The sequence below is a fragment of the Indicator indicator genome, chromosome 14 (genome assembly GCF_027791375.1).
Source record: "Indicator indicator isolate 239-I01 chromosome 14, UM_Iind_1.1, whole genome shotgun sequence".
NCBI lineage: Eukaryota > Metazoa > Chordata > Aves > Piciformes > Indicatoridae > Indicator > Indicator indicator.
The window spans coordinates 17881697-17907452 of NC_072023.1; the positions used below are offsets into that span (position 1 = coordinate 17881697).

At 53.2% G+C, this 25756-nt stretch overlaps 2 protein-coding genes across 2 annotated transcripts; both read right to left on the minus strand.

Moving 5' to 3' along the window:
- Positions 1-440: 440 nt before the first annotated feature.
- GNB3 (G protein subunit beta 3) lies at positions 441-5878 on the minus strand. Its single transcript, XM_054386485.1, has 9 exons — positions 5822-5878; positions 5261-5299; positions 5001-5107; positions 4829-4892; positions 4571-4733; positions 4403-4469; positions 2632-2833; positions 1358-1574; positions 441-547 (listed from the first exon to the last, which is right to left on the minus strand). Exons 1-9 carry the CDS (start codon positions 5876-5878, stop codon positions 441-443), a joined length of 1023 nt encoding a protein of 340 aa, XP_054242460.1.
- Positions 5879-14845: 8967 nt separating this feature from the next.
- Positions 14846-25084, minus strand: P3H3 (prolyl 3-hydroxylase 3). Its single transcript, XM_054386688.1, has 15 exons — positions 24671-25084; positions 24176-24328; positions 22768-22954; positions 22511-22642; positions 21516-21649; positions 21140-21229; positions 20741-20793; positions 20489-20547; positions 19253-19377; positions 19034-19129; positions 17267-17417; positions 16985-17102; positions 15904-15979; positions 15352-15492; positions 14846-15061 (listed from the first exon to the last, which is right to left on the minus strand). Exons 1-15 carry the CDS (start codon positions 25082-25084, stop codon positions 14846-14848), a joined length of 2145 nt encoding a protein of 714 aa, XP_054242663.1.
- Positions 25085-25756: the final 672 nt, after the last annotated feature.

Below are 25756 nucleotides of genomic sequence, written 5' to 3' on the forward strand. Positions count from 1 at the left end.
CTGGAGGGATGGAGGACAGCCTTCCAGAGAAGCTAGGTAGAGTTAAATCAGGGACAGACTTGTTGGATGAGAGGTCCATGGAGGGACAGATTTCAACGTGGGTAAAGGTGTTTGAAGGAAGATGCAGGGTGTCTGAAATGTACTGTAAAGTCCTGAGACAGTGAACCTTATCATGCAGGTCTTTGAGCCTGCATGAGGCTGGAAACTCCTGGGCCTGTTTAGAGGTGGAGAGAAGGGCCAGTGTGTGTGCTCCCGCTCCTCAGCTCCTGTTCCCCCTGCTCCCCATCCCCAACCTATCCTTTTCACTCTGGGAGACCCCTACAAGTGTCTAGAGACAAGTGGGAGTGGTGGGTGGGCATTTCGTTTGTGCTCAGCTGGCGATGCTGCTCGCATGGACTCAGGCTGTGCTCCTGCTGTGCTTCCCCTCTCCGCTGCTGTCCTCAATTCCAGATCTTGAGGAAGCTGTCCCAGGAGCCAGTGGCAACAGCCATACCATCTGCTGTCACTCCCAGGCAGCTCACTCTGTTGTCATGGCCAGAAAGGATTCCTATGAGGGTGGAAAGAGAGGTCAGGAAAAGAACCAGGGCCTGGGAGAGAGAAAGGTGTAGAGCACACTGAGGACATGGATTGTAGGCTGTGTGCCTGCACCCCTGTGTGCTGTCTGCTCCTGCACAACATGGCAGTCAGTCTGTGGCTAGTAAGAACAAGAGCATTTATGCATGGCACATACAGCCACTACCCATGGACAAGCCAAAGAACATTCTTGGGAAGGTCTGTCTAGCTGAATCTCTGTGCAATTGCTTCAACAGGGGAGCAATGGTAGGACTAAGAAAGGATGGTGTCACTGACAAGGCTGAGGAAGAGCAATGCTGCTGGAGGGCTGCACTACACACTTTTGGAAGCCAGGGGCTGCATCTGGAAGAAAAATGGCACTTGGGTGCATTCTGTGTGTAAGCAGAATCACAGAGTATCCAAAGATGTTGGATGGAAGCCCAGGTCCATGCTCAGGTTGCTGTCTGGCCAACAAGGTGGCATGGTGAGTAGCTGGAGCTGGCAATCAGCAAAGGCTTGGATAAAGTAGGAAATACTGCTGGTGCTTACAAAGAGTTGTAGCTAACAGGAACCTGAATGTTCTTTCCCTCCTTGAAACTGTCCTGACTTCCTTACATTACCAACACTAGCTCTGCACCAAAGAGTTGTACTGGCTGTAGTGTGCTGCTTATGTGCAAGGAAGTTCCACTGGGTTTCAGTCAGCACAGGACGTGTCCCTTTTAGCAGAAAGAAAAGGCTTTTCCTTGCCTTGGTAAGGGACAGAAGACCTTGTAGGGAACGACAGAGATGTCCAGGAGCCACTCACCCACACGCTCTGCTTTCAGAGAGTCCCAGATGTTGCAGTTGAAGTCGTCGTAGCCAGCGAGCAGGAGGCGGCCGCTGCGGGAGAAGGCGACGGAGGTGATCCCACAGATGATGCTCTCGTGGGAGTACACAAGGAGCTCCTGGTCCGCCCGCAGGTCAAACAGGCGGCAGGTGGCATCGTCCGAACCCGTGCAGATGGCCTCACCGTTGGGGAAGAACTGGGGAGGGCACACACCAGACTGTGAGCAGCCTGTGCTTTGCAGGTTGCCTCAACTCCTTTACCTCCCTGCTAAGCGCCAGGAAACCGCAGAGGTGTGACAAGCCAGTGGGACACGACACTGGGTTGTGAAAGTGGAGTCTGCTGAAGGGGACAACTGGTGCTTCTTCTGAGACCTAGGAAACCCCTTCCACCTCAAGAAAGCAATGACTGGGCTATTGCAAGACATCCCAGTGCTGTGAGTTTAGGGGTTGACAAGTGTCCATCCATTATCCCTCAGAGGGGGTCTGGCGTGATTCAGAGCCACAAGAGCCTTTGTCTGACTCTCACACCCAGACTTTGCTGTGTCCTTGCTCTGAGGTGCTAAAAAGAGCTCCTGTGTGTGGCAAAATATCATGATTGGTAGAGCAGCTATGGGACAGGTGAGAATAGCTGTACTAGTTGAAGCCAGTGGAGGGGGGTTCAAGCAGCAGATACTGCAGGAAGCTGGCACACATTTGGGTAGCTACTTGGAATTACACTGATGTGTTTCTTGACCTGCCATCTCTAGGACTCTGTTTTGCCCCCGTGACTCTGAGGGGAATAGTTGCCCCTGAACGTCTGTGCTGTCTTCTGTGAAGATTTCCTTTCATAAGATCTCCCTGTGATCCCAAGCTCCCATCTCTGCTCTCTGGAGCTGAGACCCTCAGTTGAGTTAAGTATTCCTACCTCATCTTGTGCCAAGGCTCCCAGAACATGACTGACCCATGGTTCCCAAAAGCTGCTGTGGGCAGAGCTGAACCAACATCTGCATTAGGCTGATGAGCTCCAGAGACCAGAGTGCTGAGTTCAAGCAGTGTTTGGAGTTAGACCTAGATGCTTTGGTGCCCCAGTGTCAGGAAAGAGCCGTCTGTGAACTTCAGTGAACTCAGGCCCTCCCTGCTTCAGGCTGGATCATGGGGCCATGGTCTCCTGAAACTCTCATTCCCCACATGACTGCGACAGCTTTTTTCAATCTTGTCCCAGGCCCCTGTTTCAGAGCTAGTCCTTCCCCCCCTCTGCCCCTGGAGCATACGTACGCAGATGGCGTTGATGTCGGACTCGTGCCCTGAGAAGGTCTGGCGGCAGGAGCCCTCCCGCACGTCCCACAGTTTGGCAGTAGCATCACAAGCCCCAGAGATGAAGAGTTTGAAGTCTGGGGAGACAGCCAAGCTCATACAGTCTCCAGTGTGACCTATGAACACAGTCTTCTGTTGCCCCGTCTCAATGTCCCAGAGCGCACTGTGGGAGGGGAGAGGACTTCTCAGAGCCAAGCCAAGCAGAACAGACCTACAGCACTGAGGCTGCCCCACTCACAACGCGTAGGAAGGAAGCCATGGACCTGGCTACAGCATGAGGAAATGGGTGGAAGGTACCCCTAGAATCAGCTGCACACAACAGGATCTCTCTTGACAGCTGTGCTGCTCATACCTTTGCCAAAGCAGAGGAAAGCTAAGACTGGGAGGGAGTGAGGTTGGACCTTGTTCTCATCACTGCAACAGCTGAAGGGAATACTGACAGAAGGCAACCCTGGGGATCAGTCCAGGCTGGGGGATGATGAGATTGAGAACAGCCCTACAGAAAAGGACTTAGGGGTGCTGCTGCATGAGAAGCTGGACATGAGCACTTGCAGCCCAGAAGGCCAATGGCAGTCTGGGCAGCATTAAAAGCAGTGTGGCCAGAGATGGAGAGAGGTGATTCTGCCTCTGCTCTGGGGAGACCTCACCTGCAGTGCTGTGTACAGCTCTGGTACCCCCAGCACAGGAAGGACATGGACCTGATGGAGTAGGTCTAGAGGAGGACCACCAAGATGATCAGAGGGCTGGAGCACCTCTGCTATGAGGACAGACTGAGGGAGCTGGGGTTGTTTAGCCTGGAGAAGGCTGCAGGGACACCTTGCAGTAGCTGAAGGGGGGCTACAAGAAGGCTGCAAAGGGATTATGTGCAAAGGCCTGCAGTGACAGGACAAGGGGAAATGGTTTGAAATGAGAGAAAAGCAGATTAAGATTGGATGTTAGGAACAAGTTCTTTACCATGAGGGTGCTGGAACACTGCAACAGGTTGCCCAGACTATGGTTGTGGCCCCATCCCTGGAGATATTCAAGGAGAGGCTGGACAAGGCTCTGAGCAAGCTGATCTAGTGGAGGATGTCCTTGCTGACTGCAGCGAGTTGGACTAGATGACCTTTGGAGGTCTCTTCCAAACCATTCCATGATTCTATGAGGTAACAGGGACCCACACTGCTGTGTCCACACACTGGTGGGATGCACAGCCCATGTTCACTGGGACCCCAAATTACAGCCAGGCAAATCAACCTGATGGGAATCATAGGATGAGTTTTGGTTGGAAAAGATGCTAGAGGTCATTCAGTCCAATCAAATTAAGCATCCTGTCTTGTCCTCACACAGGAGGTTTTTCCAAAGGAGGTATTGGGATGGGGTGAGGATGAATAAAGGCTCAGCAGTGCTCAAAGTCCTAGCACGGTGAGACTTGAGAGCTGGGGACCAAGGATCCAGGCACTGGCTTTGCAGGTGTCTCTTGCAGTGGGCAAGACTTGAGAAGTGGAGCATCTCTGTGGGCCCCACGTGCAGTTATGATGTTTTCTGTCCTGGGATAAATGACATTGTGAGAGCAGACAGCATAGCTCCTACAGCTTCACCAAGAGACTCGCATCTTGACCTGACTTCAGCTGGGAAAAGAACACCTGTTCCTCCAAGGGAGCTCTGGCTTCCTAAGGTGCTCTGCATGGCCTCCCCATGCAGGAGCAATTTGTCTTTAGTGGATGCCCTCAGGATGCAAAAGGTAACTCACCATGTGGTGTCTCCAGAGCTAGTCACAATGTTGTTGTCATCAAGGAATCGGCAGCAGGACAGGTAACCTTGGAGGCAGGGACAAGCAAATATGAGCAACAAATCAGGGCTGGGAGAGTGGGGTTTGGAAGCAGGGGGCACCCAGGCTGCAGGTAGGCATCACACACACCTGTATGGGCTGAGAGCTCCCTGCTCACTTTGACGTTGCCTTCACGAGTCTTGAGGTTGTAGATGGAGCACATGTTGTCGAGGCCCCCACAGGCCACAAAATTGCCTGAGGGGGCATAGGCACAGGTCATGACCCAGGAAGAACGCAAAGGGATGGCATGAACCTGGCAGGACAAGAACCGATGTTGAGACTGCAGAGGCAGCAGGGTGAGGGGACTCACGCTGAGCCCCCAGCGTGCCAGAGCTGGGGGACTCCTACCTTGTTGGTTGTGTACGTGTCCCACACAATCAGCTTCCCATCTTGTGAGGCACTCACCAGAAGTCTGTGGGAGAGGAAGAAGATCACGTTAAGAGCTCTCTTTCCAGGAGAACCTCTTGCCCTCCACACCCGTGTGCTGCCCTGCCCCCAGCAGGTCAGCAGCATTTCTCACTTGGAGTCTGTGGACCAGTGCATGGCATAGATCTTGGCCAGATGCCCACGCAGGGTCCTTCGGGTCCGCATCTGGATGCGGCCAACAACCTCCACTCCAGACACAATCTGAGGAAAGGATGAGGGGAGAGAAGGAATTAATCTTGAGCTGGTAGGAGCTTTACTGCCTCCTGACTACTTCCCAACTGGAGAGAGTCCCCTTTGGAGTGCTGCTGGCTGATTCCCCATACACTCCCCTGCCCAGTCAGCCCTGTCCCTTACCTGAGCAAGCGTTGTGTCTGCACAGGCTTTCCGGGCATCCTGGGGAAGAGAGGAGCAAACGAGACAGAACAAAGCTATGTGATGCAAGCAATGGCAAGAGAAACTCAAGAGCATAGCCAGGAGGAATTATGGCTGTGCTGTGGTTGGATTGTGGCCACCACAGTGGGATCCTGGGCTGTGACTGGGGCACCTCAGAGCCAGTCAAACGTCAGGAGGGTGAGACAAAAGCTGTTCAGCATCCAGTTCCCTATGCTACCCACTTTCCATGGATCCTCCTGCCTGTCAGAACACTAGCTGCCTCCCAGGTAGAAGAGGTTCTAGGGACACACTACGATCTTTGGCCCCCCACAGAAACAATGCCAGTGACTACTTCTCATGGTGTTCTCTTTCCCTTCCCCTTTTCCCCCCACCATGCTCTGAAGAGCTCCATTAGCTGTGCAGGACTGCAGAGGGCTCAGAGGATATAGGAGGAGAAAGCTCCACAACCAGGTTGTGACAGGAGAAGTGGGAGGCAGGGGTCAGAGGCTCTCTCAGCAGTGTCATGACCATCGCCAGCATTACCGCAATCTGCTTCTTCAGCTGCTCGGCCTCCTGCTTCATCTGTTCCATTTCCCCCATCTTTGTGACCTAGGGGTGGCTTCTCCACCTGAGGCAGCCTTGATTCTGGGGAGACAAATGCAAGGAGAGAGGTGTGAGGTAGAAAGGGCACTGATAGGACTGCTCAGTTATGCACAGGCAGGCACTCCTCTTAAAGGCTTAGCAACCATTTCTTGCCCAAATTTGTCCTCTCGCCTCTATTTTTAACCTCTCCTTTTCAAGCCCTACCAAGTCCTGGATCCTTTTCATCAGCTGGTCACTGTCCATGACCAAGCTGTGCAACTCAGCTCTAGGAGGATGAAGCTTGATGGGGGAAGCCCAGTGGGTATTTCCTGATTGTTTTAGGCACAGCATCACCAGGTAATGCCCACCAGCTCTTTGATCACAAAGAAATCTGGGGGCTGTTGAGGTGCACTCTCAGGGTTCCCTTCAAGTTTCCTTTCCCAAAAAATGAAAAGGTGGATGCCTAGGAAAGGATCTCAGAATACCATAAGCAGATAAAAGTATTTCTCCTACTTTCCCAACTTTCCCTTGATGTCCATAGAGGCAGCATGCAAGTTCTTGATGGACTTTTCTTCTGTGCATCTGCCCACCCATTTTTTGTGCCCATGTCAAGGTTTGGCATCTTCAGTATGTCACAGTGATGAGCTGTGCAGCTTAGTCATGTTCATTTTCATCCATCTCTTCTGAAGACTGAAGGGAACACTTTGTCACAGAATCACACAATGGTTTGGGTTGGAAAAGACCTCCAAAGGTCATCCAGTCCAATACCCTGCAGTCAGCAGGGACATCCCCCACTAGATCACCTTGCTCAGAGCCTTGTCCAGCCTCACCTTGAATATCTCCAGGGATGGGGCCTCAACCATCTCCCTGGGCAACCTGTTGCAGTGTTCCAGTACCCTCATGGTGGACAACTTGTTCCTAACATCCAGTCTAAATCTGCTCTCCTCTCATTTCAAACCATTGCCCCTTGTCCTATCCCTGCAGGCCTTTGCAAACAGTCCCTCTGCAGCCTTCTTGTAGCCCTTCAGGTACTGGAAGGCTGCAATTAGGTCTGCCTGGAGCCTTCACTTCTCCAGGTTGAACAACCCCAGCTCCCTCAGCTTGTCCTCATAGCAGAGGTGCTCCAGCTCCTTGATCATCTTGGTAGCTCTCCTCTGCACCTACTCCATCAGATCCATCTCCTTCCTGTGCTGAGGGTTCCAGAGCTGGACACAGCACTGCCAGTGAGGTCTCACCAGAGTGGAGCAGTCATCCTGTAGAGCACACTTGGTGATCCTGCTCTAGCAAGGAGGTTGGACTAGATAATCTTCAGAGGTCCCTTCCACTCCCCACCATTCTGTGATTCCTCCTGTGTCAAGAGTCACATCCCATGAACTCTGTTGCTGGTCTCCAAGCCCTTGTCAGTTATGCCCAGCTTTTAGATGAGATGCTTTTGCAGTGAGAGCAGCGAGGCAGTCCAGGTACATGTGACCACACAGCATCTCTGGCTTGTTCTCTTTCTTGTTACCTGCACTGCAGACTTCACCAGTGGTTCTAGAACTGTGGACTCTTGTGGACAAATCTGGCCTTCAGTTGTTTCAGTCTTTCTTCCGGGTAGGTGAGTGTCCAGATGTGCTCCAGCTGTTCATTATCAGAAGCAGTGCTTTGCCCCAAGTCCCACAAATGCTCCAGTAGCACCTGCAGAATTTCTGCTAGTCCTTGTGGGTCACATCACCTCCATCTCCCTCTGGCCTGTTGACTGCAGGCCTTGTCTCTTCCAGCCAACAGGGCTTTGTTTTTTTCCATGCTAGGCTGCTCTCTTGCTGTGGGCAAGACATAGCTTCCAAGTCCTTTTGCTTGCTGCTTCCTGGAGCTCTTTGGATTTCCCTCCAGAACCCCTTGCCCTGAATGTCTCCTTGGCTTTCCTTTGGTCCTCCAGGCAGAGTGAGGTTCTGCTTGGTTAATGACTCCTGCAGCACAGGTTTCAGTGTAGCAAAGACAGGGAGACAGAATTTTCTTGTAGCTCCTGGGAGGCACAAGCTTATCCCAGAGGGAGGCTATTTCGGGCTGTACTTTGCAGGGAGAGATTTGCAGTTGCTACCTGCAAAGATGAACAGAACCACAGCCCTGCTTGCCTCTTCCTCTCTCTGCCCACACACCAGACATGGCTGCTGACCTGGTCTGCTGGCTCCAGCACCCAGGGAGAGAGCAGGAGAGGAGCTGGGGGCAGCACTGTCAGAGCCTGAAGGCACCTGCCACAGCAGCAGCCTGGGGCTGCCAGCTTCAGCTACACCAAGGATGGGGATAGGCTATCACCTGAGCTGGGCCCTTCCTACTGCTTTTCTCTTCTCCCAGTTTGATGGAACATTGGGGAGGGGGCTCCTCCCAGTAAGGATGCAGAGCTGCAGCTTGGTTGAATGATGTTGGCCATGAAACAAAATCACAGAATGGCAGGAATTGGACCCAGAGATCATCCAGTCCAACCCTCCTGCTGAAGCAAGTTCACCCAGATCAGGCAGCACAGGAGCATATCCAGGTGGGTTTTGAAAGTCTCCAGAGTAGGAGATTCCATGACCTCTCTGGGCAGCCTAGGCCAGGGCTGTGGCACCTTCAAAATGGAGAAGTTTTTCCTTATGTTCAAGTGAAACCTCCTGTGTTCCAGTTCATGCCCATTGCCCCTTGTCCTATCATTGGGCACCACTGAAAAGAGCCTGGCCCCATCCTCTTGACAACAACCTGTAGGTATTGGTAAGTATTGATAAGATCTCTCTTGGTCTTCTCTTCTGCAGGCTGAACAACTCCAGGTCTCCCAGCCTCTCCTCATCAGAGAGAAGCTGCAGTCCCCTCAGTATCTTTGTGGCTCTTTTGTCTGAAAGCCCACTGCATGCACTTCTCACTTCTCCTCCCTTAGGAAGAGGCTGGGCAAAGCCTTGCAGCTTCCAGCAGGAGGCTGCAGGTCCTTCCGATCTTGTGGCATTTACTCCTCAGCAAAGACTGTGTCTGGCTCTGGATGTTGCCCACCAGCACATCAAGTATCAAACCTGACATTCCAGCCACCCTGCAGAAACCAGCCCTGCTCTTTCAGTCTACACCACTCTTTCTCAGTTCTCCCTAGAGCTGCTCCTACCTCCCCTCCACCCATCCTAAGTGTTGGATTGCCTTTTCCTGCTGGGCTACCTCTTTGCTCTGACTCTCTCCTTCCAATCTTCTCTGCTTGGTCCCCAAGCTGTCCAGGCTGTTATTTCACACACCTTTGGCCATCTGATATCACCATCCATCCACCTACCCTAATCTGTCTTTGTGGACTTCTGGTTTTGCCCACCCAGACCTGCATGGAGTCGAGCACCTTGTTCTGCCTTCCAGTTTCTGCCCCAGGTGAAGATGGCTGCACATGTGCTCCTCATTAGCCAGCAGATCCACAGTTTTCCTTGCATCTCTCCTGCTTTTTTTCTGTTCTCTTCCCTTCCCTGGGTGTTGCTTTCCCCACTGTTGCACTAGCACAGGAGTGCCAGCTTGCAGGTGCCCACCCTTTGAAGCTGCACAAGCAGCTGAGGGGCTTTCGAAGGAGATCAAAGGGCAGAGGACGGATAAAAAGGACTAAATATAGAGAAGGTGCAACTCAGGTTCAGGCCTCTGTCCAAACCTTTAAATCCCTCTGAGGGAACACTAAATGAAGCTGGGAATTGTTCTCAGCTTCAGAGGACAAGGATCCACAGATGAGTGATAATAATAGCTCCAGCTTCACCTGCCACCTCCTCCCATTGCGTCCCAGTGCAGTCTGTGGACAGTGAGTTACCTGATCCCCAGGGGAGGGCAGCTGCCTTCCTGGAGGCCCAAGGGTAGGTGTGCAAAAGAGTCATGGTCATGCAAATTTAGGACAGGAAACAGGGAACCAAATGGGAGAAGAACAGAGGAAAGGGGAATGGAGTTTGGAGCTTGGCCAAGGCAGCTGAGACCATGGGACACATATTTCTTGTGGATCAGGCAGCAGCCCAGCCTGGTGTTAATGGGAAAGGTTCCTAATGGTGCATGCTCAGTGCTTTCCAGAAGGACTCTTTCAGGTGGCTGCTAGGCAGTAGAGGAAACCAAATCCTGAGGTACCTTAAAAAAAATCAAAGCACCCACTGCCAGCCCAGCACTACAAAGAGAATCGTGGCACCAGCACTGGTCCAGAGTTGTGCTTCTTACAGGCAACACTAAGGAGCATGGCACCACCAAACAGAATCTTGGCTTGGTTCACACTGGCCTTCTTCTGAGCTCTGCCTTGGCTCTGTTCATCTAGTTCACAGTTCTTGGGTTTTGAGACCATATTTCTTTTTTTTTGCTCTCCAATGTGCCCATTCCTTCCCCTCCTGCTTTTTCTGACAAATCTGCTGGAGGCACCAGCTGCAGTGCTCCTGTTTGTGGGCAACCAGACTCATTCTGAGCCCCTGGGTGTCTGTTCATAGCAGAGCAAATGCCTCTCCTGTGAGGCTGAGGTGGGGTGTGGAATCATCTGCCTTTTTCCTCAGGACTTTTCAGGGCAGTGGCTACATCCCTTGAACCATGCTGCAGCAGGGGCCCTGCCTGCACCCCAGGGGATGTCCTGCTGAGCCACTTGCATCACTCCCTTCTGGGGCTCAGTGCACCAGTGATGGGTGAAAAGAAAGGGGAGGTGAACCCCACTGGGCAAGGAGGGGGTCCCTCTGTGGGATACTGGGGGAGGGCTGTAAATAGAAAAGGGAAAGGTGCAGGAGGGACTGAGTATTAGGAGGTAGCATCCCCGGGTCTCTGTGTAATCCCTGGCTGGCCTTGCATGCTTGCCCTGGTGACCCTGGGCTCCTTGCAGAGCCGGATACAGAGATGATCTTCCCTCTCCTGTGCTGGAGATCAAAGGCCAGGGTAAAATTACCCTGCTCTGCCCCTTGCTTTCTGAGGGCTTCTTCTCCATCCAGAGAAGTAGCCAGCTGCACAGAGGTGTGCACAGGGGAGCACCAGGAATGCAGGACTGTGTATGGGTAGTGAGTGCCTGGTTCTTCAACGGAGGCATCACCCTCCTGTCCCAGCCTGGAAACCGCTGAGATTTACCTGCCAAAGGGAGAAGGAGCAACCCTATCCCAGCCCCTCAGCATTACAAAGACATCACAGTCCTAACCCCAATTCCTTTCCCACCATGATCTTCCCTCCCACACCCTCTGATGCCTAGCCCTTGCAAAAAGCCTCCTCACAGAACCGCACCAAGAACCTCGGAGTCCCAGGTTCCACTCACCAAGGTGACCTCAGGCATCACAAGGCAGTATCCTTACCAGGAGCTGTAGAGTGAGGTGGGTTGCAGTCCCCCCTGGCTGGGAGCCTTACAGCACTGCCTCCCCTGCTGCCAGTGGCTCCCCGCTGCTCAGGAGCCCCTCGTCCCTGTGCAGTTGCCAGTCAGTTGTGCCCAGCCACCCAGCAAGTCCCTTGTTCCCTCTCTGCTCCTCAGCCTCTCCCAGGACTGATCTCCCCATGGGGAGCTGGAAGGCTGTGGACGGGAGGGGTTGTGGGAGGGCTGATTCCAGGAGCAGCGTCAGGCAAATTAAATCAGACACCAGCGACTTGGGGAAATCGGATTGGGATGTAATGCAAAGCAGGTGGATGGGGAGGGCTGCAAAGAGAGAGTAGCAGGCGGCTCCTGAGGGAAAGAGACCCTGGTAGGCGGGTCGGGCTGCCTCCCTCCATATCAGCAAGCAACTAATAAAGTGAAGATTAGCCAGAACAGGCTGGGATTATCAGCCATTCGGGAAGGTCCACAGGAATTCCTGTTTTCCGGGGACATCGGACCACTCGTGGCCTGGGACGGGGCGGGAGGAGGGATGGTGCCACCCACGGCGGCCCTGCCAAGCAAAAACACACGGCAGGGCTGGAGTCACACCCTCCCTGGGCAGCAAACTGGGTTCTGCATAGGGGAAACCAGAACTGGGCACAGGGGCCAGGGGTGGCGGAAGATTTGGTGGTGTGCCTTTTGGCAGCCACTTTAGTGGGATGCTGCAAGGAGATTATCTTGGCCTCAATCTCTTTTAATCTCTCCCGTGGCTTTGGCCCAAGCCCGAGATAAATACCTTTTAACGGATCGCAGCTGACGTCAGGAGGCCATCAGTCTAATCACCCCAGCCACCGCTGGGCAAAGCAACCCAGAGATGTGGACACTGGCCCCTCATTCCTCCACACATCCTCATCAAGCAGGAACCATCCAGCTCCCCTACATGAATCACTAAAAGGGACACAGGAGTGTGGGGAGGTGATGGACTCCGCAGCAGGGAGAGGGAATCATCTCTTTTCCGTGACCCTAGGGAGGACAGGAGGCACAAAGTGCTGCTGATGCAGGCTTTCCAAATTTGTGTGTCAGGATTCAGCTTAAGGAAAGACTTCCCTTTCCATGGAGCAGGGGCCCTGTGCCAAGAGTGATGATGTGATCACACACCCACCTCTGACACCACTAGCTCTGGCCCTACCAGCACACAGAGTCACACAGAATAGATCTGGTTGGGAGAGACCTCCAAGATCATCCAGCCCAACCTTCAACCCATCACTGAAAGGCCACCATTAAACCATGTCCCTAAGCACCAAGTCCACATGCTGCTTAAGCACTCCCAGGGATGGTGACTCCACCACTGCCCTGGGCTGACCATTCCAATGTTTGAGAACCCTTTCAGTGAAGAACTATTTCCTAACATTCAGCCTGAACCTCCCCTGGTGCAGATTGAAACCATTCCTCTGGTCCTGTCACTTGTCACCAAGGAGAAGAGGCTGCCCCCTCCCTTCAGGTAGCTGTAGAGAGCAATGAGGTCTCCCCTCAGCCTCCTCTTCTCCAGACTGAACACCCCCAGCTCCCTCAGATGCTCCTCACAGCCCAGGTGCTCCAGGCCCTTCACCAGCCTCGTTGCCCTTCTCTGGACATGCTCCAGCACCTCAATGTCCTTCCTGTAGTGAGGGGCCCAGAACTGAACACAACACTGGAGGTGTGGCCTCACCAGTGCTGAGCACAGGGAGATGATCACCTCCCTGTCCCTGCTGGCCACACTGTTTCTAACACAAGCCAGGATGCCCTTGGCTTTCTTGGCCACCTGGGCACTCTGCTGACTCATGTGCAGTTGACTGCCAACCAATACCCCCAGGTCCCTCTCCAAGTTGCAGCTTTCCAAACACAGATCTCCAAGTCTGTAGCTCAGCACGAGGTTGTTATGACCCAGGTGCAGGACCTTGACCTTGTTGAACTTCATACAATGAGCTTTGACCCTTTGGTCTCACCTGTCCAGATCCCACTGTAAAGCTTCCCTACCCTCGACGAGACCACCACAGCCACCCAGCTTGGTGTCATCTGCAGACCTACTGATGGTGCACTCAATCCCCTCATCCAGATCATTGATAGAGACACTAAAGAGGACAAGCCCCAGCACTTAACCCTGGGGGACACCACCGGTGCATGGGTGCCACCAGATTTAGCTCCATTCACCACCATTCTTTGGTCCCAGGCATCAACCATTTTTTTTATGCAGTGCAGAGGGTACTGATCCTGTGCCAGGAGTTTCTGAAGAATGCTGTGGGAGACAATGTCAAGGGCTTTACTAATGTCCAGGTAGACAACGTTCATGGCCCTTCCCTCATGCACTAGGCAGGTCACCTTGTTGCAGAAGGACATCAGAGCAGTCAGGCAGGACCTGCCTTGCATAAACCCATGGGGATTGGGCCTGATCACCTGGTTGTCTTGTGTGTGTTGTGTGATGGCACTCAGGATGCCCTGCTCCATGCCCTTCCCTGGCACCCAGGTCAGACTGACAGACCTTAGTTTCCTGCATCATCCTTCCACCCCTTCTTGTTGACAGGTGTCACATTTGCTGGCCTCCAGTCAACTGGGACCTCCCTGGTTAGCCAGGACTGTTGATAAATAACAGAGAGTGGCTTGGTGAGCACATCTGCCAGCTCCTGGAGCACCCTTGGGTAGGTACTTACTTCCATTTCAACTGCACTTGGAGTCTCCATGCACAGTTCCCATCGAGGCCCGAGTATGTCATGACCACAGATTGATCTCTGGCTCCAAGCTTCCCAGGAAAAGGGTCATTGCTCTTTTTGATGCTCCATATCCACCCCATTCAATTCCTCTTTGGCTACAATATAATCCCATCTCGGGACACTAATCCCCTGGGCAGTGACAGCAGATTGTCTTTGTACCAGGGTGGAAAATGACAAACAAAGCATCTCCTCTGCTTTCACAGGCAATGTGGTGCACAGAGAAGAAAACCAAAACAAGGAAAAGCGAGGCCTTGCAGCAGGCAAAGGTGAGCATACAGCACATTTTCCTTAGAGGAACTTCCCACCCTCCCCAGGGTTTGGTCAGGGAGAGCTGAGTTGCTCTCCTGCTCTCCCTTAGAGGAACTTGCTGGCATCTGGGCTAATGCTTTGTTTTCTTTCCCCGAGGGTTCAATCTCCTTCCATTGTGTTTTAATTACGTTTCCATCAGCATGTCCATCTCCCTCCTGGTGTATAAACTCACACTTCCACCAACATCTGTGTCCAGCATTTTCCCTTTATTCCATACATTCCCAATCCCTCACCTTCCTTCCCTCAGAGCAGCTGAGAGGTCATGGAATTTGCAGGCACCCAGAAAATTTAGAGGCTTCTGTTTTGAGTTCCTGAATGTAAGACAGCCCTTGCTGAAAGACCTCAGGCTCCTCCTCCTCAGATTTGACCCTGGACGACCAAGAAGCTGGCACCTAGAGGAGCAGGGTGAGGAGACTCTGCCTTCTTACTTCTTAGTGACACAAACGTGCTGGTGAGGCAGTGAAGAGAGTTCCTGATTATCACTGATTTGAATCCTCTGTCCCTGCTCTCCTTTTTTCAGCTGCTGGGATGTCATAGAGAAGAAAGCTGCATCCCTCCCCATCACTATGGCTCTAGCATGCTAAGACACTGCTCCAGGCCTCTGTGATCCTGGTGCTACTGTGACCTACCAGGACACGGTGTGTGCCAGTCCTGCTCCTGGGGCCTGTGTAGTCAGAACTCATCTCTGGTCCGCAGTTTCTTGGGCTGCTGTGTCCTTTCTGAGCCAGGCTTGTGTCTCCATCTTGCTGACCTGGCTCCACTGTTGGCAATAGGAGGAGGATTTGAGCAGGATCTGCTACTGCCATCAGTCCTCTGACATTCTTCTCCATCAGCCTTGTCCTGATTCACATCCCTCTGCTCTATCAGCTCCTCTGCCTTCAGCTGTTCCTGCAGCCATGGTGAGAGAGAAGATGTGAACTGCTCCCTGCTGGGGCCTTGGCTGTGCTGGCAGGGGCTAACAGGACACATCTTGTCTTGGCCACAGCTACCCAAACCTCCCACAGCCTTTTCTCTTTTGGACACATTGCAGGCTGGCCCCTCCACCAGGTACTGCGGCAGAAGAAAACTGCCAGCTGCCTGCTAGGCCCTGCCCCATAGGAAAGCCCAGAGGGCATTGCCCAGGGGGCTGTGATGTGGCTGGGGGCACTCAGAGGTGCTCCTCTGACAGGGTGCTTTACCTGCTCAGCGTGCTGCCGGGAGTGTGTGTACCAGAGAGCCACAGCACAGCGCCTCCCACGCCTCACCGCCCACACGCCGTGAGGGTTCTCCTTGCCAGAGCTGAAGGCCACCAGCCTCCCACACTTGGGATGCACCTCAGCCTGCCATGAGAGAAGACAGAGCGAAGCCAGAAGCCCTCTGGGGCACATGATCTTTCTACAGAGGTAACACTGCCTCTGGCAGTGTGGAACAGCAGAGAGCCACTAAGCCTCCACTTGCCAGTCTATGAGCAAGGCAGAAACAAGGTATCCTTGAGGAAGGACAGAGGGACAACACAGGTCACAGACGCCCACAGACTGGAAGAGCCTGCTACATCTCAGCTAAGAAGTAGTTAACCTTTCCTGTGTCTGTTATTTGCCTCAGTTTGCATTTAGCTGCCCCCATTTGAATCTGTCACACCACCAGCATTACACTGCTTTTGGAGCAGGGACAGCCAATACCCAACCACTTCCCTCCCACACAGAGTCTCACCCTCAGTCCCCTCTCCTTCTTTTGCTCAGTCCCAGACTTACTGTGACAGTCACAGTGTCCATTTCAGTGAAGAAGAGGCCCCCACCTTGGAAGTCATCATTGAGGTAGAGAATGCCACTGCAAACAAACAGAGAGGGTCGGTTCCTCCCTAGTGCCTCCCCACGCTCCCTGGCACAGGAGGCTATGGACACCAGGTGTTCAGAAAGCAAACAGAGCAGTTAAAGGAGAATCCATCCATGGGTGTTAAAGGCAGCAGTGCCTAGGTCAGGGAATTCCTGAGCTGCAGGCCACAGGAGGCTAGAGGAGGATGCCAGGAAGCTGGCTCTGCACACTTGTCCTGTTCTGGTTCTTCTGTAGCAGAGTAACAAAACCTGCCAGAGGCTGGAGAAAGCCTCTCACATGGAATGAAAAAAAACCTGACACAAAGTACTGGCAATGAATCTGTAGAGAGATGAATGGAGAAACAGCAAAACACAATGACTGTTCTAGGAAATCTCCCTCTCCTGTACTGCACAAGATGGAACTCGATGACAAGAAACAACCTGCAAATGGGCTAGAGGTGGGCCAGAGTACTGTGGTAGACCCACAAGACAACAACTTGATATTGTGGTTCTAGTACCTGCAGCCTCCCAGCCTCCCTCTGCTCTCTGTTAATGCTGGCTGGGAGGAAAGAGGAAGGAGGAAGGAGAAAGGAGGAAGGAGAAGGAGGAAGGAGAAGGAGGAAGGAGAAGGAGGAAGGAGAAGGAGGAAGGAGAAGGAGGAGGAAGGAGGTGGAGGAAGGAGGAGGAGGAAGGAGGAGGAGGAAGGAGGAAGGAGGAAGGAGGAGGAGGAAGGAGAAGGAGGAGGAGGAGGAGGAGGAAGGAGGAAGGAGGAAGGAGGAAGGAGGAAGGAGGAAGGAGGAGGAAGGAGGAAGGAGAAAGGAGGAAGGAGAAAGGAGAAGGAGGAAGGGCAAATCTTCCCAGCCTAGCAAAGGTGTTTCACACCTCATGAAGCCTTCTGCCTGATGCTACAGACCTGGCTGGCTTTGAGCCAGCAACCCATCCGCTGGTTTCTGTAAGCTAAGATCGTCCCCTGACAGGGCTGAGGAGACACTGTGATCTCTGCTTGATCTTCCTCTCTTACCTGTAGTCCCTGTACACGTAGGCAGGTGGTTCTCTCCAGCACTCCTGCCCCTCAGGATCCAACAGACAATTGTCAGCATGGACAGGATGACTAAGATCCATGCGACCTTCCTGCTCCTCTGGAAAGGGAAGTTATGAGAAGGAATGTGGCAATCTCCAGGTTCCAGAAACAGTAAGGTAAAGAGAAAGGGGCACAGTGAGAATAAAGGGAAAAGTGTCTCCTAAGAGCTGAGACCAAGGAGAGCCCAGGAGACAGGGACTAACAGAGGGAAAGATCCTTTACCATCCACAGCTGTGCGGCACACCAGGTGTGTGAAGGAGACGTGCAGCTTCCTTGCAGGGCTGAAATAGGACTCGATGATTTTCCCCGACTTCTCACTGGCCTGCAGAAGCAATTTGGCATCTCTCCAGTCCACATCCCCACTCTGGGCCAGCTACAAGTGATGAACAAGCCTGTTAGAACACTTACAGACACAGGCACTCTGAGAAATGCACACGTACGCAGGGCAGGAGAGGCCTGCGTGAAGTGCTGCGGTCACAGGTTAGAAGTGGATCTGTGTTCTGAAGAGCACACCTGCACCACCCAGCAGTTCTGTCCTGCTTACTGCAGGAAGCCACATCTGGAAGGCAGCAGCATTTTGGGTCACAGAATCACAGAATGTAAGGGTTGGAAGGGACCTCCAAAGATCATCTAGGCCAACCCCCCTGCCAGAGCAGCATCACCTAGGGCAGGTCACACAGGAACACATCCAGGTGGGTTTGCAATGTCTCCAGAGAAGGAGACTCCACAACCTCTCTGGGCAGCCTGCTCCAGGGCTCTGGCACCCTCACAGGGAAAAACTTTCTCCTTCTGTTCCCATGGAACCTCCTCTGCTCCAGCTTGCACCCACTGCCCCTTGTCCTGTCATTGGACATCCCTGAGCAGAGCCTGGCTCCATCCTCCCCACAATGCCCTTCACATCTTGATCAACATGAATGAGGTCAGCCCTCAGGCTCCTCTGCTCCAAGGTAAAGAGCCCCAGCTCCCTCAGCCTTTCCTCAGCAGGGAGATCTTCCACTGCCTTCAGCATCTTTGTGGCTCTGCACTGGTCTCTCTCAAGCAGTTCCCTGAGGACCTTCTTGACCTGAGGGGCCCAGAACTGGACACAATATTCCAGATGTGGCCTCACCAGAGCAGAGGGCGAGTAGAACCTCTCTCAACCACAGCCCTTCTAATCCACCCCAGGATGCCCTTGGCCTTCTTGGCCACAAGGGCACATTGTTGGCTCATGGACATCCTTCTGTCCACCAGGACCCCCAAGTCCTTTTCCCCAGAGCTGCTGTCCAACAGGTGAGTCCCTAACCTCTACTGGTCCATGGGACCCCCAGTACAAAAATGACTCCAGAAAACTGGAGTGAGTGTTCAGTGAAGGGTCTGCAGACAGCAGGGTGTTGGAGCATGTGACTTATAAAAATATCTGAAAGAGTTGGATTTCTTCAGCCTACAGGAGAGAACATCAAGTTCAGCAGTCTCCTGTCACCTAAAAGGGGATTATAGAGGAGATGGAGCCAGTCTCTTCTCAAAGTGACAAACTAGAAAGACAAGAGGCAACAAGTGAAAGCTGCAGCAAGGAAAATTTTGGCTAGATACTGAGATGGTGTAGCACTGAAACAGGTGCCAAACAGGTATTTCCACCCTTGGACTTGCTTGCACAAAGCCTTGAGGCACCTCATCTAGCTTTGGAATCAGCAAGCAGTGGGTCAGATTAGTCATCTCCCGAGGCTCCTCACACCTTAATTTGTTCTCAGATTCTCAGATGAGTCTATCTGTAGGATTACTGCAGAGGGACAAGTAGCAGCCCTGACACCTTGTCTCACAGGAGAGAAAGCCCTTGTCAGACCCTCCATCTCCTACGTGCCTCAACGTGACTGTGGAGGAAGAGGGTTGGGAAGATGGTGACCGTCACACACCCATGACCCCATCCAGAGTGCACCTCACAGACAGAAACACTTGGGTACAAACGCTCCTTCTGGGCAGTCAAGAAGGCAGCAGGCTCCTAGAGCCACTTACCTGCATGGCCTTCCCAACAGTTAAGCCTTCAAATCTCTCGTGCGGGGTGTGAGGTGACCGTCTTGCCCTGATGCCATCTCCTGCCTCTCCTGCTGCCTGGAACAGAACACAGATGACAACACCCATCAGGTTGCCTTCTTCTCTATGGATACACTACAACCCTGCCTGCTGTGGAGGGAAGTACCACAGATGGGAGCTCCTACCAGAGCCAGACCTCACCCTCGTCAGCCGGAGCAGGTCCTTACACTCAGCCTTTGTCAGCACTCCGTCGAATACAACCCTGTGCGTTCCGTTCATCTGCTGCGAATCCAGCGTGACAGCAACACCCTCAAAAGGCACAGAACCTGGTGAGAAGCAAGCACACACAGCCACGAGCCAGCTTGGAGAAGCAGCCCTCAGACACCAACATCCAGCCTGGGTAAGGAAGTGGAGAGACACTGGACATTCTCTAAGACAGGAGAGTTCCCCAGCATTCCCCATTCCTTGCAGACCTGTGCCACCTGCACCCCTCACATGCTTCAGGGAAGCCAGAGCATCAGCTGGAGAAGCTGGCCTACAGCAAGTGCCTCAGGATATCAGCAGAAACTTGGGGCTTGCTGGGAGAGCAGCAAGGAGCTGGGGAAAGCCGAGTGCACTGCAGACTGCAGCAGCAGAACAGGTCCAGCCTGCTGGAGTGAGGCTCTGGAGAAGAGAAGCAAGTAAACAACTCTATCAACCCTCCTTTCAATCACACATCATAGCCCAGGATTATCTCCAGTGAATCCTTTGACTTTCTTTAGCCCCAAAGAGAAGCAATGGGTGTTAGTTGGTGATTTTGGCCTTTTCCCCTCTGGTCCAACCTCTGGATGGTCAGGAATGCTAAGACACTCAGGCCTTCAGAATGATTTGCTGTCCCATGTGTCATAGCAGAGAACCACCTGGGGTGACTTCAAAGCAACGACTCCAGGACAAAGCCCCACAAGAGGCTTTGAAAACAGACCACCAAGCATACAGACTCTGCACTGCAGCCTGTAGCATTCAGCCACAAATCTGGACTTGTGTTCTTCAGGGAAAGGCTTGCCCAAGCCAAGCAGTCTGATTCCAGACCCTCCCCCTCTCTCCTCATCCCCTTCTGAAAAATGTTTGAAGTTGGGCTGGTGGAGATGAAATATGCTTGGTGTAGACAGTTCTGCCACACTGCACAGGGGATTGCATGTCCACAGGCTTGCCTTGTATTCAGGCACCACTGCTCTCACCTTGTCCTGCCACAGTGCTCTTTGAGATCCCATCCCAGGGCCAAATGCAGTGGTTTGCGAGATTACAGAAGCATCAAAGAGGGAGAAGAGAAACAAAGAGCAGGCCTGCTGAGCCATTCCAGCCAGCATGCAAACGTCTGAGGATGGAAGACAAGACAGCACTTAGCCTGGTTAAAGCTGGCTGACTATCTCCAAGTCCTCTTCAAGCTCTTTTACTCACCTCTCTTCACTCTCTCTTCCACATCCAGTGTTTTCTGCTTTTGCTTCTCCTGATCCTCTCTCAGGAGCAAGGGAGAAAAAAACAGACCAATGCTGTCAGTACACAAAGCTATGCCTAATCCTCCTCTGTAGGAGCATTTCACCCTTCCTTTTCATGTTCTGCCCATTCCTCTGCAGGTACTACTGTTTCTTGCCAATCTTCAGTCCCATTCCTGCTCCCAACACTTGTCCTAGTCAACTTGGCCAACCTTACCTGTGTTTATCCTTTAGCTTTTCAGGAATCAGTTCATCTGGAGTCCAAAGGTCCTGTAGGAACAAATGCAGATGTCTCAGTACACAGCAAACTTCTCCCACGTTGGATCATGTCAAACAGCCAGTTCCTTGTCCTGCTTCTCCAGTGAGTACCAGACCCATGGTTCAGGTCTGCTTCTGAGGACAGCCAGTTTGTACTAACACATATGGCTAGAGCAGCAACTTTAAACTGACCTCAGTCCTGGAGCACAGGAAAGGCCTTAAAGATCCACATCATGAAAGACGTGGGGTCCTTTTCAACAGCATCTGATCTTTCCTGGATCATGTGCTACTGAAGTGAATTCTGGCAACAGTCTGGGCAAAATAAGGGCAGGAAGATCAAGATGATATCATTACTTACAGGGTCATTAAAAGTTCCTCCTAGATGCTCCACTGCATAGTAAATCAACTTCTTCTCCATCAAAGATCTCTGCACATAATGTTGAATAACCTATGGAAGCAAAGAGGCTGTCAAACAACCACCCCACAAAAGACAACCCTATCCCTGTCCAGGGCAGAAACCCACCCCAACACACTTCTGTGCACCATGCCAGCCCAGTTCTGTTCTGAAGAGACCCTGCCTGGTACAGACTATAAGTAAGCTCAGGCTCCAATTCTTCAGGCCTGTTCTTGGCACACATCTGCAGTGAAACACATCTCCCTTTTTGTCCCCTGGACTGTGACCCTCTTGTATGGGACAGAGGAGGGCCAAGAAGCACAGCTAGGGTTGTAGGTACCTCTCTGGCTGTGACAGGTGTGTCCTTTCCCAGCTCTGCACGGTATTGTTTCATCTTCTTCAGCATTGGCTCATCCATGGGGTAGAAGACCAGGTAGGAAGCAACACATTCAGCAGCTAGTGCCTGGTTCCCAACTTGGGGAAGGACAGAACAGAACAAACAGATGTGTCTCTGAAAGATTTGACATTTACAGCCAATATGTAGAAGCCAGCAGCACCCCATGCCTCGGTCAGGATCTGGCCTTACACCGAGTACACAACAATCCCTGCCTAGCTGGCCCTCTGCCTGATGATGGGCAGAGAACAGAGGGAGTGAGCTCAGTGAAAAATGGACCCACTCTCAATACTTATTGGGAACTTGTTCATAGGAGACTGAGGCAAAAAACGAGTCTGTATTTGCAGCTTTCTTCTTCAGTCCCACCTTCCTCACCCAATAGACATGACAGGGGGGTCTGGAGGCTTCTGTCACATACAAGCTTTACCAATGGTCTGTAAGATGAGACGACAGACAGGTGAGTTAGTGAGGGAATGAGCAAAAGTATCCAGGAGCTGAGGGATGTGTGATAGTGACAAGGTGACAGAATGACCAATGTCATGACAGGCCATCAGTTCAATGAGGGCAGGCTGAGCTGGCTCAGAAGAAACACCACTGCTGAGAGGAGATGCACCTGCATGCTCTAGATGGGAAGTGGGGACCTGGTCTGGAACAACACACTGAAAAGGACAGACTAAAATAAACAACAGATAGCTGAAATGAAGAGAGCTGGAGGAAAGAAGTGGGAAGACCTATGCATTACAGGAACTGCACAAGGAGATTGAAATGGACCACAAGGGACCTCTCCTAAGGTGGCCACAGGCTTGTGCAGAAGTTCTGGGAAGCGTTGGGGGAGGGCAGTGTGCCACTTCTCCCTGTGACACGCAGCCCTCTGGGTCCAGAGGCAAAGAGCGAGTTCAGGGCTGTGACAGCACAACCCACAGGTCTGTGGCTCTGCTCACCTTGATCATAAGCAAAGTGCAGCAGATCGAGGTGGGAGGGTATGAAATCTTCCGTGGCAGAGATCCGCCCTGGCTTTGTGGCGATTTCAAGGACGCACTGCTGTCTGCACTTCAAAACCTGAACGTAATGGGCTGCAACAGAGGAGCAAGGAAGCCACAAGTTCACACTGCTTCCAGGCAGGAGTGCTGGCAAATGGGACATGGCCAATGTGGGGAGTGTGGCCTTCCCACCCAACCCTCTGTGCCTTTAATGCTACCTGAAATGGCTTCATACAGGCCAGGTTGCATCTCCTCCTCGTCATCCTCATCCTCCCAAGGCCCTTCGCACAGGGCACGACACTCTTCCAGTGCTGAGAGCGCACCTTTGAGGGACTCCTCCAGCCTGACCACAGCCTGCAGGTACTCATCTGCATTGGAGTGCTGCAGACCAGCCTCATAGGCTTCCTGCCAAGGACAGAGACAGGTCCCTTATCAGTGTGGGTGACACCGAGGGATGCCTGGAGGCTTTCGGTTGCTCACAAAGTACTGCTGACATCTAGGGGCCTGCTGATCATGCACAGCCTGTGACGCATGGACAGCAGATCTGATTTGAGCCAAAAGGACTTCCCCAGGGTCCTGCAGCCTGCTGTAACTGCCACCAGAAAGTCTCTGTGCCACACTTGCAATGGTTTGTCTTCACCCTGAAGAAAAGGCTTCAGGGAGACCTTTTTGCAGCCTTTCAAATATAAGAAAGAGCTGAAGGAGCCTTTTGACCAAGGCCTGTAATGACAAGGGGCAACTGTTTAAAACTGAGAGAGGGTGGATTTGGATTGAAGGAAGACATTGGTTATGATGAGGGAGTAAGTTTCCCAGACAAGCTGGGGACACCCTGTCATTGGAAGTGTTCAAGGCCAGGCTGGATGGGGTTTTGAGCAACCCCAGGATGAGGATGATCTTTGCACAAACTCAAGTACTGGGTTCAGTTTTGGGGCCCTCACTACCAGGACACTGAAGCGCTGAAGTGGGTCCAGAGAAGGGCAACAAAGCTGGTGAAGGGTCTGGAGAACAGGTCTGATGAGGAGCAGCTGAGGGGACTGGGGTTGTTCAGCCTGTAGAAGAGGCTGAGGGGAGACCTTGCTGCTTTCTACAACTCCCTGAAAGGAGGCTGGAGCCAAGTCAGGGTTGGTCTCTTCACCCTAGCAACAACTGACAGGACAAGAGGCAGTGGCCTCAAGTTGCACCAGGGGAGGTTTAGTTTGGACGTCAGAAGAAACTTCTTGACTGAAAGGGTTCTCAAAGACTGGAACAGGCTGCTCAGAGAGGTGATTGAATCCCCATGCCTGGAGATGTTTAAAAGAGGCAGAGATGTGGTGCTGAGGTTCACCACCAGACTCGGTCGAGTTAGAGAATGGTTGGACTGGATGACCTTAAAGGTAATTTCCAATGCAAACAATTCTGTGATTCTACAATTCTATCAAGTAAAAGATGTCCCTGCCTGTCAGGGGAGAGGTGGGGGGGTGGGATTAGATCTTAAAAGGTCCCTTCTCATCTAAACCATTCTGTGATTCTACATATGGGGAACCTGTCTCAAGTCATGGCCCATGGGTGGGAACAGATCAGGGGCCCAGCCTAGTCCCTCAGATGGGAAAAGAGCTGCTGACACCTGGCTCTGCATCGAACCCTCACCCAGTGTGGTGTAGGCTCCAGGTCACGGAAGCTGTCCGACTTCACCCCTGCCATGCGCTGGTACTTTTTGATGTCGTCCTGCATTTGGAGGTGCTGAGGGTTAGCGACGAAGAAGGTGTGAGCAGCAGACACGGCCTGATCCAGCTTCTTCAGCTGTAGAGAAAAGGCAGCAGTGCTCATCATGCTCCTGTGGACCCCCTTCTCTTCAAGGCCCACCCCTCACCCCTCAGCTGCGCCCTGGATTCACCCACAAGGTGCCTGAGTCCCAGGCTCGGGAGCCCTTGCCTGCCACGCAGGGTTAGCTAAGGCTTGGTCTCGATGCCCTTAAAAGCCCTTCCCAACTAAAACGAGCCTACGATTGTATCTCCTCAGCCCACTGCTGGCTCTCCTTGACTCGGCTGACAGAGGCCTTTGGGGTGATCACTCCCAGCCCCCCTGGAGAGACCCCATCCTGGGGGAGGGATGCCCCTGGCTACCGCCGGGGCCAGTCCCCACCTGGAAGAAGGCCACTTGTAGGTAGTTGTAGGGCTCCCTCCGCTGGAAGTCGCGGCGGTTGGCGCGGCTGGCGCGGTGCGCGGAGGGCGGCGAGCCCAGGCGCTGCCCCAGGCAGTGCTGCAGGCAGTCGGCGCGCTGCAGCACCGGGCCGAAGAGGGCAGCTTCCCAGAGCCCGCCCGCCGGCAGCTCGCCCAGGAAAGACGCCTCTCGCCCGCAGGCAGCGCGGCAGTCCCGGCGGGCAGCCCGGAGCCCCGCGTAGCTGTGCAGGGCCCGCTGCATCAGTTCGGCCGCCCGCTCATAGTCCCGAGCGAAGTACGCCCGCACCCCGTCGGCATACAGCAGATCGTAGGGAACCAGGCGGCCTAGCGACGTGGCGGCGGCGGCGGCGAGGAGAAGGCAGAGGAGGGAGGCCATTGCCGAGCCGTCGGGGAGGAGGACAGAAAGCGGTCCCGCTGGCGGCCTGGCGAGCCCCGGGCTAGGCCCACCCAGGGGGCTGGGCCGGCAAGGCGGTGCCGGGCGGGGGCGGCGGTGGGCGGCCGTATCGGCGGCCCGGAGCGGAGACGGGCAGTGGGGTCCCGCAAGCTGCCCAGCGAGACTGAAGAGACTCCCTCGCTGGAGGCATTCCAAACCCGCCTGGACGTGTTCCTGTGGGATCGACTCTCGGTGATCCTGCTCTAGCAGGATCCTGGCACCTCGTTTTCTGACATGGTCCATAGAATCATAGAATCGTTTTGGTTCAATGCCCAAATAGACACCAGTGGGAGACCAGTGACAAGTGGTGTCCCTCAGGGGTCGGTACTGGGACCAGTACTGTTTAACATCTTTGTCATCAACATGGACAGTGTCATTGAGGCAGCCTCAGCAAGTCTGTGATGACACCAAGCTGTGTGCTGTGGTTGACACACTGGAGGGAAGGGATCCATCCAGAGCAACTTGGACAGGCTGGAGAGGTGGGACCAAGCCAACCTCATCAAGTTCAACAAGGCCAAGTGCAAGGTCCTGCACCTGGGTCAGGGCAATCCCAAGCACAAATCCAGGCTGGGTGAGGAGTGGCTCAAGAGCAGCCTTGAGGAGAAGGACTTGGGG

Bases quoted from the DNA above. Each gene is read 5' to 3' on its own strand.
- P3H3 (XM_054386688.1), bottom strand. From the start codon at position 25,084: ATGGCCTCCCTCCTCTGCCTTCTCCTCGCCGCCGCCGCCGCCACGTCG. The intron at 15,980-16,984 runs GTAAGAGAGGAA...GTTTGTTTGCAG, and splicing joins TACGTGTACAGGGACTACAG to TGGCATTCTCTACCTCAATG. The intron at 15,062-15,351 runs GTAAAGCACCCT...CCATGGCTGCAG, and splicing joins CCCGGCAGCACGCTGAGCAG to GAACAGCTGAAGGCAGAGGA.
- GNB3 (XM_054386485.1), bottom strand. From the start codon at position 5,878: ATGGGGGAAATGGAACAGATGAAGCAGGAGGCCGAGCAGCTGAAGAAG. The intron at 5,300-5,821 runs GTAATGCTGGCG...TCTCTTCCCCAG, and splicing joins AGCTGAAGAAGCAGATTGCG to GATGCCCGGAAAGCCTGTGC. The intron at 548-1,357 runs GTGAGTGGCTCC...CCACCCTCATAG, and splicing joins TCTGAAAGCAGAGCGTGTGG to GAATCCTTTCTGGCCATGAC.